General features: G+C 42.7%; 1 protein-coding gene and 1 long non-coding RNA gene across 2 annotated transcripts; both read left to right on the forward strand.

The window, feature by feature from the left end:
- Nucleotides 1–1,504: 1,504 nt before the first annotated feature.
- Nucleotides 1,505–7,350, forward strand: LOC127682307 (uncharacterized). Its single transcript, XR_007977366.1, has 3 exons — nucleotides 1,505–1,768; nucleotides 5,592–5,664; nucleotides 5,753–7,350. It is a non-coding gene; the product is annotated as an uncharacterized LOC127682307 (long non-coding RNA).
- Nucleotides 7,351–9,248: 1,898 nt separating this feature from the next.
- Nucleotides 9,249–13,593, forward strand: Cd1d (CD1d molecule). Its single transcript, XM_052180227.1, has 6 exons — nucleotides 9,249–9,412; nucleotides 9,691–9,963; nucleotides 10,240–10,518; nucleotides 10,974–11,252; nucleotides 11,849–11,945; nucleotides 12,035–13,593. Exons 1-6 carry the CDS (start codon nucleotides 9,352–9,354, stop codon nucleotides 12,054–12,056), a joined length of 1,011 nt encoding a protein of 336 aa, XP_052036187.1. The 5' UTR covers nucleotides 9,249–9,351; the 3' UTR covers nucleotides 12,057–13,593.
- Nucleotides 13,594–19,365: the final 5,772 nt, after the last annotated feature.

Here is a 19,365-nt window from a genome sequence, read left to right on the forward strand (position 1 = left end):
TGTAGAAAAAAATAGGTCCCCCCAAAAAAATTTCAAAAAAATTTAGAAGAACAAAAGATATCCAGAGAATTAAAACCCCAGGCTTGTGAAATGTTCTGGTTTGAGAATACATTTTATTGTCTATATAAGGTGAATCACTGCTGGTAAATTAAGAACAACATTGACTTAAAATTAAGAACTATCCAAGTGATACTCTAAGGGCTCTGGCAGAAGAAATTGTGATACAATTTTGTTTTATAGTGATTTTTTAAAAAGATTTATTTATTATTATATGTAAGTACACTGTAGCTGTCTTCAGACACATCAGAAGAGGGTGTCAGATCTCTTTATGGATGGTTGTGAGCCACCATGTGGGTGATGGGATTTGAACTCAGGACCTTTGGAAGAGCAGTCAGTGCTCTTAACCGCTGAACCATCTTTCCAGCTCCCGCAATTTTGTTTTAATTGAAAATAGGTTTTTAAAATATAATATATTGATTGTGGTTCCCCTCCCCCAATCCTTTCACATCCTCCCTACCTCCTCCACCCACCCAAAGCCACATCCTTTCTTTTTCTTTCACATTAGGATACAAATAAGCATATAATAAATAATAATAATAATAATAATAATAATAATAAATTAGATAAAGGAAAAACGTACAAACCAGAATAGGACAAAACAAACAAATAAAAGAAAAATAGATAAAACACTGCAGAAACATATAGAGATTTACACAAATTCACAAAACCAGAAATCCCATAAAAACTCAAAACCAGGGCCAGGCAGTGGTGGTGCACGCCTTTAATCCCAGCACTTGGGAGGCAGAGGCAGGTGGATTTCTGAGTTCGAGGCCAGCCTGATCTACAGAGTGAGTTCCAGAACAGCCAGGGCTACACAGAGAAACCCTGTCTCAAAGAAAACAAAAACAAAAACAAAAAACAAACAAACAAACAAAACTTCAAAACCAAAAACCATGATATATATTCAAAGGACCTGCAAGGTAGAAAAAAGAAAAGACAAGCCCCCAAAATACATTATGAGACTAAGAACCTCCAAACTGCCATTGACTTTATTGTCTGTTAGCCATCTACCGCTGAGCATGGGACCTGGCCTTAACAGTGGTTTCTATAGGGCTGGAGAGATGGCTTAGCAGTTAAGAGCACTGACTGCCCTTTCAGAGGTCCTGAGTTCAATTCCCAGAAAACACATGGTGGCTCACAACCATTTGTAATAGGATCCAATGCCCTCTTCTGGTTTGTCTACAGTGTACTCATCATATACATAAAATAAGTAAAGTCTTAAAAAATAAAGAGTGGTTTCTATACCCAGTGAGACTCCATTGGAAAAAGTTAATTTCTCATTTGTGAGTGGTTATCAGTTGGACAGAGAGCTTCTAGTCTAGGGCTGTGGGCTTGTGTCCACTTCTCCTCACAGTGCCGAGTCCCAGCTGGGTGCAGCTTGTGCAGGCCCCTCTGCATGCTGCCACAGTCTGCGAGCTCATATGTGCAGTAGTCCTCTGTCTAGGCCTTGTTTTCTTGGTGTTCTCCATTCCCCCTTGCTCCTACACTCTTTCTGCCTCTTCTTCCACAGGGTTCTGTGAGCCTTGAAGGGAGGAATTTGATGAAGTCAGTCCACTAAGGACAGAATGTATGTCACTCTCTGCACATTGTCCAGCTGTGTATCTCTGTTTTTATTCCCATCTACTGCAGAAAGGAGCTTCTCCAATAATGGCCAAGCAACACACTGACCTATGAGTATAGCAGAATGTCATCAGGAGTCATTTTATTGGTATGTTCCTTTAGCAAAACAGTAGTGTTTGAGTTTCCCCTATGTCTCTGGGCTGTTCAGTCTCTTGCTCTTTATACAGATTGTATAAAGGGATTTATTTATCTGGGGAAACTGAAAACTTTAACAAGGCTTTCTGTGAAGATGAAGCCATGACAGAAAGGACAAGTTGTATTAGCCAAGAGTTAGAAGATATGGCCTGAAAATTCACATCCCAAGAACAAAAGGTGGATCTACTCCAGTCTACCCTTGGCTGCTTGCTAGATATCATGACCTTCTCTTGGACCTTTCCTCTCCCTTTGGACTTCACCAGACCCTGTATCTGTCCTACCAGCCATCCTTCAGTCAGCCCATATGGTTCAGAGATGTAGAAAACTTACATGCACATCCTAGCAGAGCTCCACCACACTCCAGGCACCCTTTAGCTGCTGTGTCAGATCCACACTCTAGGCTCAGCCAGGTCTACACATCTTGAGCTCTGGCCCAGTCTAATGAGTCTGCTGGGACTGGACACTCTGAGACCTCCCCAACTCCCAGACCTACACCAGGTACAGCAAACAGTGCCTGGCCCAGCTTGTTGAGTCCTGTCTGCACCTCTCCTGACCTCCAGGTTCAGGCCAGGTAGGACATCCTGTGTGCACAGCCCAGCCTGCTGTGTCCACCTCAGATGCACATCCAACAACAGAAGCATATATGCCTGTGTCACACCATAAAAACATGAACGGTCAAGACAGTATGTCTGCCTCAAACTCTGCCAGTCCTATAGAAATGCTCTCCAGTGAGAATTGTCCATATGAACACAGAACACAGAATGTTTTACAAAAATCGTAAACATCATCAAAGACTTCAGAAATTTAAAGAAAACAACAAGTTTGATGAACATAAAAAAATGAACCCAAAAAGAATAAATGCCTTAGTGATAGTCAAGAAAACACAAATATAGGGAGGCGGTAAGAGCACAGATAATCCAGGATTTGAGAACCAAATTTAACAAGGACATAGAATTATGGAAGAGAACTCAAGCTAAAATGAGGATGGAAGTGAGAAACCCAATGACTAGAAAAGTCACTGGAAAGGCATACAAGTAAAACGGATCAAGGGGAAGACCAGATATCATGACTTGGAGATAAAGCAAATGAGTTAGGCCACACAAAGAAAGAATTTGAAAAGTTTTAAAAGACACAGAAAAAAAACAAGCAGAAAATATAGACCTCATGAAAAGATCAAATCTTCCAATTATAATCATAAATGAGGAAGAAGACAATGTATAGACCAGATCTTTAACAAGATCATAAAAGAAAACTTCTCCAAACTAAGGAAAGACATATCCACAAAGGTACAAGAAGCATACAGACAAGAACAGAAAAGAAATCCCTTATGGCATATTATTGTTAAAATACTAACTATACAGAGCAGAGAAAGTGTTGAAAGCTATGAGAAAAATACAAGCCACATAGAAAGCAAAACTCAGCAGAACAATACCTGAGTTCTCGACGGGAACTTTAAAGCCACAAAAACCTGGAACAATGGATTCCACGTTCTAAAAGACCATGACTAAGAACCTAGATTACTATACTCAAATATATATATATATATATATATATATATATATATATATATATATCTGTGACCTAAACATGCTAAAACAATTAGATCTAGCAAACCAACCCTAAGTGGGATTCAGGACGTAATACTTTGGACTAAAGATAGAGATAATAAGTACAGTGAAGGGCCTCTAGTAAGAAAAAAAAATGAAGCTATAATCATTAAAATACAAAGTACAATAAGAACACAATGGCAAACAAACAAAAAACTTCACTAATAACTTTAAATGTTAATGGCTTTAACTTTCCAATCAAGAGACACAGCTTGGCTGAATGGATTAAAAAGCAAAATCTATTTTCTACGGATTACAAGAAACTCATCTTAGAACTAAAGATCAATACCACCTGAAAGCACAGAAAAACATCATTCAACTCAAATGCGATCAGGAAGCAAACAGATGTTGCCCTTCTATTTTCAGAGAAAACAGACTTCAAACTGAAACTAATCAGAAGAGACAAAGAGGGATAATACATTCTAATTAAAGGAACAATTAACCAAGAAGACATTATTTATAGCCCTAAATGTATAAGCACTATGCTCTAGTTTCATGAAGAACCTCCTACTGAATTAAAGACAGATTAATGTCAACCCATTAATAATAAGCTATTTCAATAACCCTACTTTCTCTAATGCACACAAAGGTTATCTGAACAAAAAATAACAAAGGAATGACATCACATATCAGATGGACTTAACAGATACCAAACACCAAAGAGTGCACACTCTTCTCAATAGGCCACGAAAGCTTCTTCAAACAGACCACATCCTGCAACACACAACAAACCCTAAAAACAGTCAGAAAAACTGAATTACCTTCCTGTAGTCTACCTGAACATAATGCAATAAAACTTAACTTAGACATCAAACACATTTCTAATAAATTCACAAACCCATTGAACAAATCATCATTGAATGATAAATGGGTCAAAAATAGAAATCGGAAAAGAAAATTCCCAGAACTACACAAAAATGAAAATAGGACAAACAAAACCTCAGTCCTCCTTTGTCTCTCTGTCCTCCTGTCTCTCAGTCCTTTGTTATTGGGCCTCCTTTGGAGTGATTCATTCACGTTTTCATGCAATCTCTGTCATTGAAAACAGTCTTATGAAGGAAATTCACAGTTCTAAGTACCTACACTTAAAAAACCAGAAAAGGGGACTGGAGGGATGTCTCAGGGGCTAAGATCACCAACTGCTCTTCTAGTGGACTCACTCAAGTTTGATTCCCAGCACCCACACGAAGTTAACAACCTTCTATAACCCTGGGATCAGGAAACTGCTGACTTCTTCCGGCCTCTGCAGGGTGCACAGACATGCATGCAGGCAAGAAACCCATATACATTAAAAGCAATTAAACTATTTTCTTAAAAAAAAAATCAGAAAAACTTAGTGATGCAACCCTAAAGACTGAAAAAATAAGAATAAACCAATGCCAAGTTCAGTAGATAGCAAAACAATTAATACCAGAGCAGAGATCAATAAAATAGAAACAGAAAACAATACAAAAAAATCAGTGAGTCTAAGAGTTGGTTCTTTGAGAAGATAAACAACAAAATCAACAGAACCTTGGCCTAATTGGCCAAAAGAAAGAACTAGAGGACCCAAACTATCAGAATCAGAAATAAGTGGATAGATGCCAAAGAAATTCAGAATATATATGGAATACATTAAAACCATGCATTCTAGTAATTTGGAAAATCTAAAAGAAATGGATGTATTTCTACATTCATCCAAACCACGAAAGTTAGAAAAGCTCAACAACCCAAGAAGAACCATTACAAATGAGGAGATTGAAACGGTAATAAAAAGTCTTCTAACTTAAAAAAACAAAAATAAAAGAGCCCAGGTAAAGTCATAGCAGAACTCTAACAGATTTACATAGAAGATCTATATATAATACTTCTTAAATTACTTTAAACATAGTCACAGTAGGAACACTTCCTCCTTAGGTTTATTCCTAAATACTTCATTTTCTTTGAGAGTACTGTGAGTGGAGTAAGTCTGTGATATCTTTCTGGTCATGTTCATTGTTGTTGGCATATAGAAAAGCTATTGACTTTTGTAAATGTATTTGTATCTTACCACCTTGCTGGAACTGTTGATCATTTCTAGGAGTTTTCTGGTGGAACTTTTGGAATGTCACGTCATCTGCATATAGGGTTATTTGACATCTTTTCCTGCTTCTCTCCCTTTAATTTCCTTCTCTTGCCTTACTGCTTCAGATCTTGTGCTTCAGATACTCTACTGAAGAGGAACAAGGAACTACAGAGGAAAATGAAATCATTAAGTTTTCAGGTAAATGAATGAAACTAGGAAATATACGGAGTTGGGTAAACCAGACTCCAAAAGACAAATGCGGCATGTTCTTCTTTCTCTTTCGTAGATCCCAAACTTGAGCTGTGAGCATAGAAGCTAGAGTAGCCACAGAAACTAGGAAAGTAAAAAGAGGATCAAGAGGATGTCTTGGCGTCCCCACTGCTGTGATGGAAACACCATGACCAAAACCAACTTGGAGAGGAAAGGGTTTATTTAAATTTACATCTCTGAGGGAGCCAGAGCTGTAGCAGAGGCCATGCAAGGCTGCTACTTTCTGGCTTGTTCCTCATAGCTTGCCCAGCCTGTTTTCCTACAGAACCAGAATCACCAGCACTGGGATGGCACTGCCCCTAGTGAGCTGAGCCCTTACACATCAATCTCCAATCAAGAAAATGCACCACAGGATTGCCCACAACCCAGTGTGGTGGGATATTTTCTCTAGAAGATCGCTCTCTCAAGATGATTCTATCTGGGGTCAAGTTGACAGAAGTGGCGGGCTAGATAGGGAGAATGCTAAACACAGGTGATATCAAAGAGGGAATGGGAAAAACAAGGAGGGGACCTCTTACTTGAGAAGAGGTCAGTCCACAAGGACAGAGGGTCCTGCGGGACAAATAGCACTGAGGATGCTTGGGAAAGCCTTAAGGAGATGTATTGCTTTGTATTTGCCTAAAATTACATACAATACATGTAAGTGTACAGGCATGAGAAATGGGCTTTAGAGTTGTTGGTTAAGGGGAGTCCAAGAGACTCCCCACACATTGTAGGCTGTTACTATTGTCCTTGGTTGCCCCTCAGAGGTTGGAGGTAAGTCCTTATTGCTGAAGACGCAACTTACTTCAGACACAGAACTTAGAAGATTCGAGTTGGACCCAACCTGAAAGCTTCTTCCCTGGAGACTAGTTTTTATAGCCTGAGAAGGTGCTGTTTAGACTGCCATGGGAGTTGTTCCCAGATGTAAAGTCTGTGAAACTCAGAAAAGAGCAGCATGACAAGATATGTCTAAAGACACAGCACTGTCACTCATACCTTGGCGTCAACCAGCAGCTTGATAATGGGACAGAAGGCCCACTCAACAAAAGGGAAGCCATGCCTGGTACCGGAAACCTAGCAGGTGAGCCGGGGCTACTAAGCTCATGGATCTCAGAGAACCTACTCCAACCACTGAACTAGGGCAGCAGAACCCCTCACTGCATATAAGCTCCCAACTCACATCAAAAAAGCCTCTGCAACAGCCAGGAAACCACAAGAGGTCAAAGTGCAAAAACTAACTGATCATGGGGTGAGCAGCCCCAATGGACAATCTACAATATAACTCCTGCACCTTGGGCTCAGGGAGAGTCATGGAAGAGGAGACAGAATGTGTGAGCCAGAGGACACGGGAAAAGTGAGACTGTGTCCTAGGAATGACAGGGACGCTTCATCAATGATACCTCAACAAAATGGCTACCTAAACAAGTTCTGAACAAGCACAACATCAATAGACATATTACTATTGAGGAATCTCATGGGGCTCCACCTTTAGATAGGAATTAAGAGATGTTGAAAATAGGAGAAGTATTTCCCCCTCCTGGGGTGGGGGGGAAGAATAACTGCTAAGTGGTTATCCAATATAAAAAGTAGCACTGAAATCATTTACTTGATAAAAGTACTTAATGAACTGAGTGAGGGTAGTAGTGTTCATATATGTGATAATGTGTGTGTGTGTGTGGGGGGCAATAATGAAGAAGAGGCCAAGGAACTGAGAATGGGTGGGGGGAGGGGTGACATGGGAGGAATTGGAGGAAGGAAAGGGATGGAGGGAAATGGTGTAATTATATTGTAATGAACAAAAAGCCAAAATGCTTTTGACCGAAATAAAAATAATATTGTTTTAACCCTTTATTTTTTAACAAAACTTTTCAGTATCATGTCAAACTGTTGGGAGCAATATGCAGTAAAATCAGGTCTAGTGGATTAGAGCCACCTCCAGGAGCACAGCCTGAAGGGAGGCGCCTGCCCTCAAGGACTCTGATGACTGGATGGTGGAGCACAGCAGGAGTGAAGTGTTGGTGAAGGCAGAATGGGAGGAGTCAGGTTAGGAAAAGTGATTCCTGTGTTCTGACAAGCCTCCAGCCAAAGAAGGGGTCAAACTTACATTTCTGTAATTGCAAGGCCTATCTATGTGTTAGGAAGAAAGGCCCACGAAGGGAGCTGCGGCCCAGGGTGTGGAGATGGGCAGGCCAGCTTTTCTGCCTTTATTCGCACTGTCTGGAAAGCGCCAGAAGGCTCTCCTCAGAAAATTACATTGGACTTTAAAGTCTGAGTGGAAACTAGGCAGGGGCTTAGAGGCAAGAGTTCCCCAAGGGCTCTATTTGTGCAGAGATCTTAGGAAGAAGGTGTATCTTAGGGACTGAGAGCGCGTGAGGCTGAGGGGAGGGCCCCAGGCAATGCTCCCGGGCAAGCCAGAGCAGGGCCAGAAAGATCCTATAGGCGATACCGATGATGGGTTTTTTTTCTTCTTGTGAAATGTATTTCATACAGTTGAAGCAGAAGGATGGGGAGATGTTAAGGGTGGAGACACAGAGAAGAAACCCACTTAGGAGACAAGACAGAAAGACAGAGCAAAGTATACAACGGGGTGACTAAAAAGGAACGAGGAAGATGGTATCGGGATGCTACTGGAGTCCGATTTACCAGGGACGACTTCTCCTTTCTCACAGTAACTGACATTTTGAGCAACTGCTTTTATCACTGCTGGTTTTAGACGTGAGAAATCACGCCTAAATGGCCATACAAACTCACCGGCACGCCCTGTAATCGTACCTCTGCTCTCAAAAACAAGAGGTTTGCTCTTTGCGAGTGAGTGGGAAAGATGCCTAGATGCGGGTGTTCCGCATGTGTTTTCGCTGCGCTGTAGCGCTTCGAAAGGGCTCATCTTGTCCCGTTTAGCTTTTCTTTACATCAGACTGCCATAGGTATTCGATTTGCACAAGTCATGACATAGTACAGTATATAGTATTAATAAAATATGCCTGTGCTCTCCCAAAATGGGGGTCAAGAAAGCCAGAGGACAGGTAAGGCAAAGGAGAACAGACACCAGGGGAAAAAGATTCTGACATGAGAAACTGGGCATACGAAAGCTATGAAGGAACTTAACCTGCCTAGTCCTATCCTCTCAATGCACCACTGTGAGAATCACGTCTATTATTATAATTATTATTATTATTATCATTATCATCATCATCATCAATATGATAGGAGAACGGGAGGAGCCAAATGTGTAAAACAGAGCACCTGCAGACAGTCCCTGCCAGCTAGACCAAAATTTTCCTTCCTTTTTTCCCTTTGCATTTTTAATACCATCGGAGTTGTAACATAAATACAACTCCGTGTCTTGCTTTCAATATTGAGAGGGCAAACAGTCTCAACCTCATTCTTTAGTATAACGGAAAGACAGCTGAGGAAAGTGGTTTGTGTGGGGATTCTGATTAAAGCAGCATTGCAACCTTCAACTGCGAGGGGGGTTGGCTTTGAAAGAGAGTCATTTACCATTCGTGCCTGCGCGTCCTTCCGGGTTTGGCGGGCTCTGTGCCAAAAGCCCCAGAGCCTTTGTACACCGGGCGGGCGGGGAGCAGGGTAAAGCGCAGAAGTTGGAGCCCAGGACTGTGTAGACCTCCGGGCGCTATGCGGTACCTACCGTGCCTGTTGCTGTGGGCATTCCTACAGGTCTGGGGACAATCTGAAGGTGAGTGAGTAAAAGGGCTCGCAGAACCCGTTGGAAAAGCGGAGAGAGCATCTGGCTACAAGCGCTGGGCGGTAGTGGGCGGGTGGAGGTGGGACTCGGCTTCCCGATCTCAGCAACAAGTAGGAGGAACAACGTGTGGATCAGGCTCAGAGTGGAGCGCAGTTCAGATCTGCGCTCAGCCTGCCTTTCCTTCGCAAGCCCCGCTAAAGCTGTGCGGTTTCCTTCTGCAGTCTGTCTGGGCCCACTCGCTAAGTTCTTTCTTTTTCCATTGTTTCCAGTTCAGCAAAAGAATTACAACTTCCGCTGCCTGCAGATGTCTTCCTTTGCCAACAGAAGCTGGTCCCGCACAGACGTCGTGGTCTGGCTGGAGGATCTGCAGACGCACCGTTGGAGTAATGACTCGGACACCATCAGCTTCACGAAGCCATGGTCCCAGGGCAAGTTCAGTAACCAGCAGTGGGAGAAGTTGCAGCACATCTTTCAAGTCTATCGAGTCAGCTTTACCAGGGACATGCAGGAATTAGTCAAAATGATGCAACCTCAAGAAGACTGTGAGTGGAGGGATGGAACCCTGTACCCAGTGGCCGAGAGTGATCAGAACCCCAAGGATAACTGTGGGCATACTTGATGAGCCTCTCTTTTCTGTGCACCCTTATGACTTTCACTTCTGTCTAAAAGTAATCCTTGCCCCTTCTGAAAATAGCCTCTTTCTGCTCTAGGACACCATGATCATTTCCCTCAACTGGCCCCTAACTATAATCTTCATGTCAACTTCTCCCTTATCCCACACCCCTTAATCATTAACTCTTTGGTCTCCACCCTTACAGATCCCTTTGAGATTCAGTTTTCTGCTGGCTGTGAAATGTATGGTGGGAATGCTACGGAAAGCTTTTTACATGTAGCATTTCAAGGAAAATATGTCGTGAGATTCCAGGGAACATCCTGGCAGACAGTCCCAGGGGCCCCATCTTGGTTTGACTTGCCCATCAAAGTGCTCAATGCTGATCAAGGGACGAATGAAATGGTGCAGACACTCCTGAATGACACTTGTCCCCAGTTTGTCCGTGGACTCCTAGAGGCAGGAAAGCAGGACCTAGAGAAGCAAGGTCAGCTGGCTGTTTTCACTCTGGCTCTCCACTTGAATCATCTAGGTTTTTCCATCACTGTACGCTTTAGAGGAAGGGCAAGGCCTAGGAAGAGGTGATTAAGGCATGGGGTGTTTGTTCTTTTCACTGACACCCACTCTTGGATTCTATAAATTGAGTTAAATAAACACCAGGGATAAAAACTGAGCCATGCCGAATCTGAGACAGGCTGTATCAGCTGAACTCGGGTTGTTCTAGAGTACAGAGGAGGGCCACAGGAGGCTCAGATCAGGAAGTGGGGGAGAAGTATCAGGCATGGTCTTCCTAGTCAGAGGGATACAAATGGGTTAAACTAATAGGTAACTTCATCTCCAAAGGTGGGCCTGTGGGAAGCATGAACTCGATAGGAGACCTGGAGCCCCTAATATAAAAATTCTTGCTTTAAGATTTTTTTCTTTTTCTCTTGCCGAGTACAGAGAAGCCAGTGGCCTGGTTGTCCAGCAGTCCCAACCCTGCACATGGCCATCTGCAGCTGGTGTGTCATGTCTCTGGCTTCTACCCAAAGCCTGTGTGGGTGATGTGGATGCGGGGTGACCAGGAGCAACAGGGTACTCACAGAGGTGACATCCTGCCAAATGCTGATGAGACATGGTATCTTCGAGCAACCCTGGATGTGGAGGCTCGGGAGGTGGCTGGCCTGGCCTGCAGGGTGAAGCACAGCAGTCTTGGAGGGCAGGATATCGTCCTTGACTGGGGTAAGAAAGAGCTGTTGCCTGGGTTGCCAGGGAATAGGGGTACACGTGGAGTGAGAGTTGAACAAACCTGGTTTCAGTGATGAAGCCCCTATTATAGAAGAGCTAGAAGGAGAGAATTCTAGATACAAAAACTCCAGAAGAGTTGAGATAAGATGCCCTATGTATAAGAAGAAAGGAGACCCAGAAACTCAAACTATCCAGAGGTCATGGCAAATGAAGTTTAGGAAGATCCATTGCCCCATAGGGAGGACCCAAGGCCCAGGGCATACCTGTGGCCTATGGGGTGTGTCCTGGGCGAGCACTGCCACTTGGCTGCCGTGTTTCCATTCAGTTCATCATTTAGCTTTGAAGCAAGGATCATTATTCAGAGTTATGAAGAAGTTTATGCTAAGATAGGGTAACCAGTCAGATTCACACAGAAAGGGCTAGAGATAGACAGATTCACACCTGTTTGGATAGCCTTACAAAGATCCTTCCAAGAAAAGGGTAATCTAATCTCATGAGAAATAAAAAGGATATAGTTTAAATTAGAATAGGGAACTTGGAAACAGGGGTGGGTTCTTTGTTGAGAGATACATTGTATCCTTCCAAACCAGATGCCAGACGAGTATCCACCGGCCTGATCGTCTTTATAGTAGCAATGGTAGTTCTAGTGTTGTGTGCCTTATCCTACTGTCTCAGGAAGAAGAGATGGTAAGTCTCCTCTGTCCATTTGTCCCTTCCCTTGATCTCCCTCCTTTATTCCTTCCTTTCCTCTCCTAATCGCCTCTCTCCTCTTCCAGCTCCTATCAAGACATCCTGTGACTCTTCCTTACACCGGCCACTCCTGAAATTCAGAACTTCCAGGTTCTAGGACTTCAGTCCTTGTCTGCTCAGGAACTGAGGATGAAAGAGAGGCATCCTGAAGAAGTGAAGAGCAACCAGTTCACCCTTTTTAACATTAATTATAATAAATTATTATTTAAAATGTTTTATAAGCTTGAGTAGTTCAGAACAAACACAACTGCAAATGTGTGTGCCTGCCAGAAACAAGCTGTGGGCAGTGTTTTATGGGATTTGCACTGAACTAGAAAGCATGCTTCCTGCCCAAACAGACGCTTTGGGGTTTGTTGGCAAGTGTAAAGTCCAACACTAACATGACTGTACTTTGTATTTTTTTAAGATAACTAGAAAAATGGATTTGTGCGTGTGTGACATACAGCTTTGGGGTTTGTTGACCAGTGTAAAGGCCAACACCAACATGGTTGTACTCTGTATTTTTCAAGATAACTAGAAAAATCGATTTTGGGTGTGTGCAACACACAGATTTTGAAAAGTAATACATTTGCAAATGTTTGCTACCTTAGATTCAAAACTGCTGACTAATGATAACCCCAACGGCTTCCAGTTTGTGGTTCTTTTTATAATGTTTGTTCTAAAAGCCATAGGATATTTTAGGACGCAGTCTCTATTGAAAATTTGCATTAATGACTATAAGGCGTTTTCTTTTTAAAATAAAAGTAGGATGTAAGATGAAAAGGTATTCTGAGGTTTTACTTGTTGTAAAATTTAAAATGAGAAGTCACCGTATATATCTATTTTATTGAACAAAAACCTACTCCTGGGATTATTTCTCTCAAACGCTGCTATAATTTGTATCTGGAATGGACCCCAAGGTGCTGGAGAAGGAACTGAGAGTTCTACATCTTGTTCTGATGGAAACCGGAAGACTGTCTCACTGGCAGCTAGGAAGAGGGTCTCAAAGCCACTCCCACAGTGACATACTTCTTCCAACAAGGCCACACTTCCTAATAGTGCCACTCCTGGGCCAAGCACATTCGATCCACCACACCTACCCAGGCAGGGAAAAGCTAGTTAGCTTTTCTTTCAGATTATAAAATAGTGTGCACTAGTTACTAGTTAGCTTTTGGGTTTTGTTTGTTCGATTGATTTGGTTTCAGTTTGTTTTGTTTTGTTTTTTCTAAGACAGGGTTTTCCTAGTAGCCCTGGCTGTCTCAATCTCTAGGCCAGGTTGGCCTTGAACTCAGAGAACTATTTGCCTTCTGAGTACTGGCATTAAAGACATGCACCAGCACCACCCAGAGTTATCTGTATTAGTCAGGGTTCTCTAAAGGAATAGAACTGCTAAAATACATATTAAAGGCAGATTTGGGGCTGGAGAGATGGCTCAGCGGTTAAGAGCACTGACTGTTCTTCCAGAGGTCCTGAGTTCAATTCCCACAACCACATGGTGGCTCACAACCATCTGTAATGGGGACTGATGCCCTTTTCTGGTGTGTCTGAAGACAGCCACAGTGTACTCATGTACATTAAATAAATAATAAATATTTTTTTTTAAAAAAAGGCACACTTGTTAGAGTTGTTTCTAGACTGTAGTCCGGGTAGGCCCACAATGGGTGTCTCCTGATGGAAAGGCCAAGTATCTAGTAGCAGTTCAGTCCATGAGACTAGATATCTTGGCAATTCCAATCTGGTGCTAGAGTTCTAGTGAATTCCTAAAGAGCTGCTGGTCTTTAATCTGTTGGAATCCCAAAAAGTAGGTTCTAAAGTGAGTAAAGGATGCCTCAGAAACACGCTGGGTGAATTTGCCAGTGTGCTGGCTAGGCTTTTGTCAACTTGGCATAAGCTAAAGTCAACTGAGAGGCCACAAATAAAAAAGCCTCCATAAGACCAGGCTGTAATCAAGCCTATAGAATGTTTCCTTAATCTGTGATTGACTGCAGTAGGGGAAGAAGCAGCCTATTGTGGGTGGTACCATCCCTGGGCTGGTGGTCCTGGGTTCTGGAAGAAATCAGACTGAACGAGCCAGTAAGCAGCATCCCTCCATGGCCTCTGCATCAGCCTCTGTTCTCCAGGTTCCTGCCCCATTTGAGCGCCTGCCCTGACTCCCCCAATGATGAACAGGGATATGGAAGTATAAACCAAGTCAACCCTTTCCTCTGCAGCTTTTGTTCATACGCTTTTAGGCAACGGTAGAAACCCTAACTTACACAGTGAGGATAAGAGCCAGCAGATATGGATAAGAGCCAGCAGATATGGATAAGAGCCAGCAGATATGGATAAGAGCCAGCAGATATGGATAAGAGACAGCAGATATGGATAAGAGCCAGCAGATATGAATAAGAGACAGCAGATATGGATAAGAGACAGCAGATATGGATAAGAGCCAGCAGATATGGATAAGAGCCAGCAGATATGGCCCCTATGTAGAGTGGGCCTTCCTGCCTCAAATGAGTCAATCTAGAAAACCCTTCACAGGTGCCAGGTTTGTGGCTGGTGTTTTGCTTTTAGCTTATTCTACGTGTATTTAAGGTGACAACCAAGATTAGCTGTAGCAAGAATATCTTGTGTATTGTATGGCTGCATCATCTGTCAATTAAAAGGCCTATGGCCTGTGACTTAGGCAGGAAATGGGAGGTAGAGCATCCAGGAGGGGAAAGAATTCTGGAATAGAGCAGCAGGAAATCTGTCCTGGGAAGCTATGAGGAGACAAATGCGTGGTACCTGGGCACAAGTAACCAGCCATGTGGCAGAATGTAGGTTAAAATAAATGTGTTATCTTAAGTCATAATTCTAGTCAGAGAAGAGCCTAGTTCTATGGCCAAGGTATTTGTAAATATATTTTGAGTCTGAGTCTTATTTCTGGGAACATAGGGATGGGAGGAAGAACCAGGCCTTAACCACAACAATTTACATATATGTACATGTGTCCTACTGAACCCCTGAGGAGGTCAAAAGATAACCTGCAGGAGTAGGTTCCCTCCTTTTGCCATGGGGTCCCATGGCTCAAACTCTGGCTAGGTTTGGTGGCAGGCAACTGTACTTTATGAAATCTTTTGCTAGCCCAAGGTAACTGAATTTTTTTTTAGCTTCACTAGTTTATATCTTCATCTCCAGTCTACCTATGGAGGATTCATCATGGGTGTATTACAGCACCTATTTTAACATCAGTTAGCTAATTTAATTCCCATCATCCCAGGGAAATAGTTGTAGATTTTCAGATGTTACTTCTATTTTTACAGAGAGGAAGAGAAAACTTCAGAGGAGTAATTTTGATAATTCTGCATAGAGTTCAACAGAATGGAGATTGAAATCCAGTCTGGATGTGATTGTTCAGCTTCTAATTCAAGCATTTGAGAACGTGAGACAGAAGGACTGCTGTGAGCTTCAGGCCAGTCTTGGGGTACAGATGGACATCAGTCTGGGCTGATGCTCTTCCCCCTCTGGGCCTCAAGAAGAACTGTACAAAGATCTGCCTGGGCTGGCCCCCAGCACGTAATAGCCAGAAGATGGAACTGACTGAGGTGTACTTTTGAGGTGTTTGGTGATTTTTGATTCCTTCAGAGATATTTAGGGATGTCTTCAATCCCCTAAAGTGGGTGAAGTGCATTTCTAGCACCACTCGGTGCACATCCATCGCGTGTACATGGAGGCATGCGGTCTTCGCCTTTCTCTCCTGAACCCAGACGGCCGCCACGTGAAGGAAAACACAACACAAACTTAGTTCAGAAACAATGGTAACTCAGTCTCTGGGCTCAACAATTAAAACCTAATCTTGTAAGCCTTATTAAAATCTGATCCCTCCAGTGGCGAATCCTTGCAGGTCTGCTACGATACCAAGAAACTCTAGCAGCTACATCTTACCCCTCTGCTGTCCCTGTGCCAAAAGGTGGTAACTGGATTTTATGGTAGGCATCCGCTTGCTTCAGCATCATTTATTAGTGACAACAAATGAATTAGAAAAAAAGGAGAGAGACAGGGAAGGTGAGGCAGAAGGAGGCCTATGGCTAGCCTCAGACTGGCCATACCTGCTGCAATTGGAAACTGATAGTCAAGGATGAGAAAAGTGTAGCAGCAAAGAAAACCTCTGTTTTCTTGTGGTAATGAATGCACATCTCTGTTTGAGTGTCAGTGAATGTGAAGCAAGTTTGTTCAATACAGTTGTGCTCAGTGCAGGTGTACTCAGTGCAGATGTGCTCAGAGCAGGTGTGTTCAATCCAGGTGTGCTCAATGCAGGTGTGCTCAATGCAGGTGTGTTCAGTGCAGGTGTGCTCAGAGCAGGTGTGCTCAGTGCAGGTGTGCTCAAAGCAGGTGTGCTCAGTGCAGGAGTGCAGGTGTGCTCAGTGCAGGTGTGCTCAGAGCAGGTGTGTTCAGTGCAGGAGTGCAGGTGTGCTCAGTGCAGATGTGCTCAGAGCAGGTGTGTTCAGTGCAGGTGTGCTCAGTGCAGGTGTGCTCAGTGCAGATGTGTTCAGTGCAGGTGTGCTCAGTGCAGGTGTGCTCAGTGCAGGTGTGTTCAATGCAGGTGTGTTCAGTGCAGGTATGCTCAGTGCAGGTGTGCTCGGAGCAGGTGTGTTTGGTGCAGGTATGTTCAGTGCAGGTGTGCTCAGTGCAGGTGTGTTCAGTAGGTGTTCAGAGAATGTTTCCTATGCTTGGGCTGAAGGCCTTTATGTGCTTTCACTGATATTAGAGGGAGGGTGCCCTTTGCCCTACTCACCCTACACACACACACACACACACACACACACACACACAGAGTCTCTCTCTCTCTCAAATAGAAAGTTTCTAGGTTGCTTTCTCCTTTTGTTCTTTTAATTTATAGCATGTAAGGAGTGAACTGATGAACTTTTTCACAAACACCATTTTTCCCTTGAGGAGAAACAACTTTATTGTGTTGCCAGGACACTCCCATATCTTAACGAGTGTCAGTGAATCAACACATATGCAAATAGAAGAAAAGAGCAGTGGTTTGGGGTATTAGAAATCCAAGGACAGTGGGGCGGTGGTGGCACACGCCTGTAATCCCAGCACTCTGGGAGGCAGAGGCAGGTGGATTTCTGAGTTCGAGGCCAGCCTAGTCTACAGAGTGAGTTCCAAGACAGCCAGAGCTATACAGAGAAACCCTGTCTCGAAAAAACCAAATCCAAAAAAAAAAAAAAAGAAAGAAATCCAAGAACAACTGAAAATTACATACTATTACATACTAACTCATTTCATTAATAATGTTTTATAAAATACGATAGTTTTATAAAAGTATAATATGTTAATAATTTTCACTAGTGGCAATTTTCTAAAAGCTTATGAAGAAAATTTGTTTCTATGATATTAAATCTTCTGTTCTTCAAAATGAAACTTTTTCTTATATCTTATGTTTCTCCTCATACATTAAAAAAAAGCAGAAAAATACCAAACAAACAAAAAACCCCACTAATAAGAGAAAATATTGTTTCTGAATACTAAAATGTGTTGAAATATTAGGACTGTTAAGGCCCAGACTGATACTTTCTTTATTGAAAGATCTTTTGCAATTACAGCATAGCAAAGGTTCTGGGTTACCTTTTTAAAAAGTTATTGATAGACTAGCCTGACTCCATCTTAAGATTAAAAGACATCTTATTAGGAGGTCAAAATAAGTTCATTTTTGTTTTCTTTAAAACTTGGATTTGACCCAATCTTGGCCTGTCTTCTAGAATTTGACATGTTCCATACCCTATACCTGGACATCCACTCTAATAAGATGTTCTTCCAAATAGTTTTGAAATGTTGAGTCAAGTTCCTTTGTAACTAAAATTCCTCTAGAAATCCCCCAACCCATGAAAGCCCCGCATCTTACAGTTTTAGGAGACTGTATGGACTATACTCTTTCCTGTATTTAATGCTATTTCCCAAACCCTGCTTCAGGAAGATAGCCTTACCTAATAGAAAATAAAACTTAAATAATTTAACCAAAGAATTTGGATAATGGTCTTTACTCTTGTTTGGCTGGATTAAGTTATTTGTTATATAAAAGGAAGTATATGATATTAATATAATATGCAATATACATTTTATTTTAAAATACTTTGAAAATTGCCAGTTCATTTGATTTAGCAAGTAAGTTTCTGGAACACCCTGTTCTAACTTGTTTAGCTCAAGTGAATATTTTTATTAATTATTTTACTTATTTATTTACACTTCAAATGTTGTCTCCCTTCCTGGTCCCCCCACCATGAGCTCCTCACCCCATCCTCTCCCCCTTTATCTCTAAGAAGGTGCTCCTCTACCCACTCCTACCTCACACTTCTAGTGTCCCTTTCTCTGGGGCATCAAGTCTCCACAGGACCAAGCACTTCCTCTCCCACTGATGCCAGACAAGGCAGTCCTCTGCTATATATGTGGGGGGTGGGTAGGAAATTAACAAGCCCGTGTATGCCCTTTGGTTGGTTGCTTAGTCCCTGGGAGCTCTGAGGCATCCAATTAGTTGATACTGCTGTTCTTTCTATGGGGTTGCAATTCCCTTCAGGTCCTTCAGTCCTTCCCCTAACTCTTCCATTGGGGTCCCCAGGCTCAGTCCAATGGCTGGCTGTGAGTATCTGCGTCTGTCTCAGTCAGCTGCTGGTAAAGCCTCTCAGGGGTCAGTCATGCCAGACTCTTGTCTGCAAACACATCTTGCCATAGTGTCAGGGTTTGGTGTCTGTGCCTGGAATGGATCCCAAGGTGGGGAGGTCTCTAGATGGCCTTTCCTTCAGTCTGTGCTCCATTTTTTTGTCCCTGAATTTGTCCTTTAGACCGGAGCAATTCAGGGTTAAATTTTTTGAGATATGTGGACGTCCCCATACCTCAGCTGGGGACCATGTCTATCTATTAGAGGTGGTCTCTTCAGGTTCTATCTCTTCACTGTTGGACATTTCAGCTAAGGTCATCCACATTGGGTCCTGGGAGGCCCTCACTAAAAATTCCTGGTGTCTGGGAATTTTTAGTGCCCCTTCCCAGTTCCCTACCCCGACACGGCTGCATATTTCTATTCATTCTCTGGCCTTCTGGGCTTCTCTCCTATCTCCCCCCATACCTTATCATGTCACCCCCCCCTTTTTAACCTCTCCCTCTCCTCTCCCACCCAGGTCCTGCCCTCCCTTTGCCTCCTGTGATTATTTTGCTCCCCCTTCTAAGTGGGATTGAAGCATTTACACTTGGATCTTCCTTCTTGTTGAGTATCATATGGTCTGTGAGTTGTATTATGGGTATTCTGAACTTTTTTAGTTAATAGCCACTTACCAGTGAGTACATACCATGTGTGTACTTTGGGTCTGGGTTACTTCACTCAGGATGATATTTTCTAGTTCCGTCTATTTGTCTG

This window comes from Apodemus sylvaticus, chromosome 4 (assembly GCF_947179515.1).
Source record: "Apodemus sylvaticus chromosome 4, mApoSyl1.1, whole genome shotgun sequence".
Taxonomy (NCBI): Eukaryota; Metazoa; Chordata; class Mammalia; order Rodentia; family Muridae; genus Apodemus; species Apodemus sylvaticus.

What these genes read in the sequence shown, in the direction of transcription:
- Cd1d (XM_052180227.1), top strand. Translation starts at nt 9,352, where the DNA reads ATGCGGTACCTACCGTGCCTGTTGCTGTGGGCATTCCTACAGGTCTGG. An exon ending in GGATATCGTCCTTGACTGGG is followed by an intron (nt 11,253 to 11,848) that starts GTAAGAAAGAGC and finishes CTTCCAAACCAG; the next exon opens with ATGCCAGACGAGTATCCACC. An exon ending in TGTCTCAGGAAGAAGAGATG is followed by an intron (nt 11,946 to 12,034) that starts GTAAGTCTCCTC and finishes CTCCTCTTCCAG; the next exon opens with CTCCTATCAAGACATCCTGT.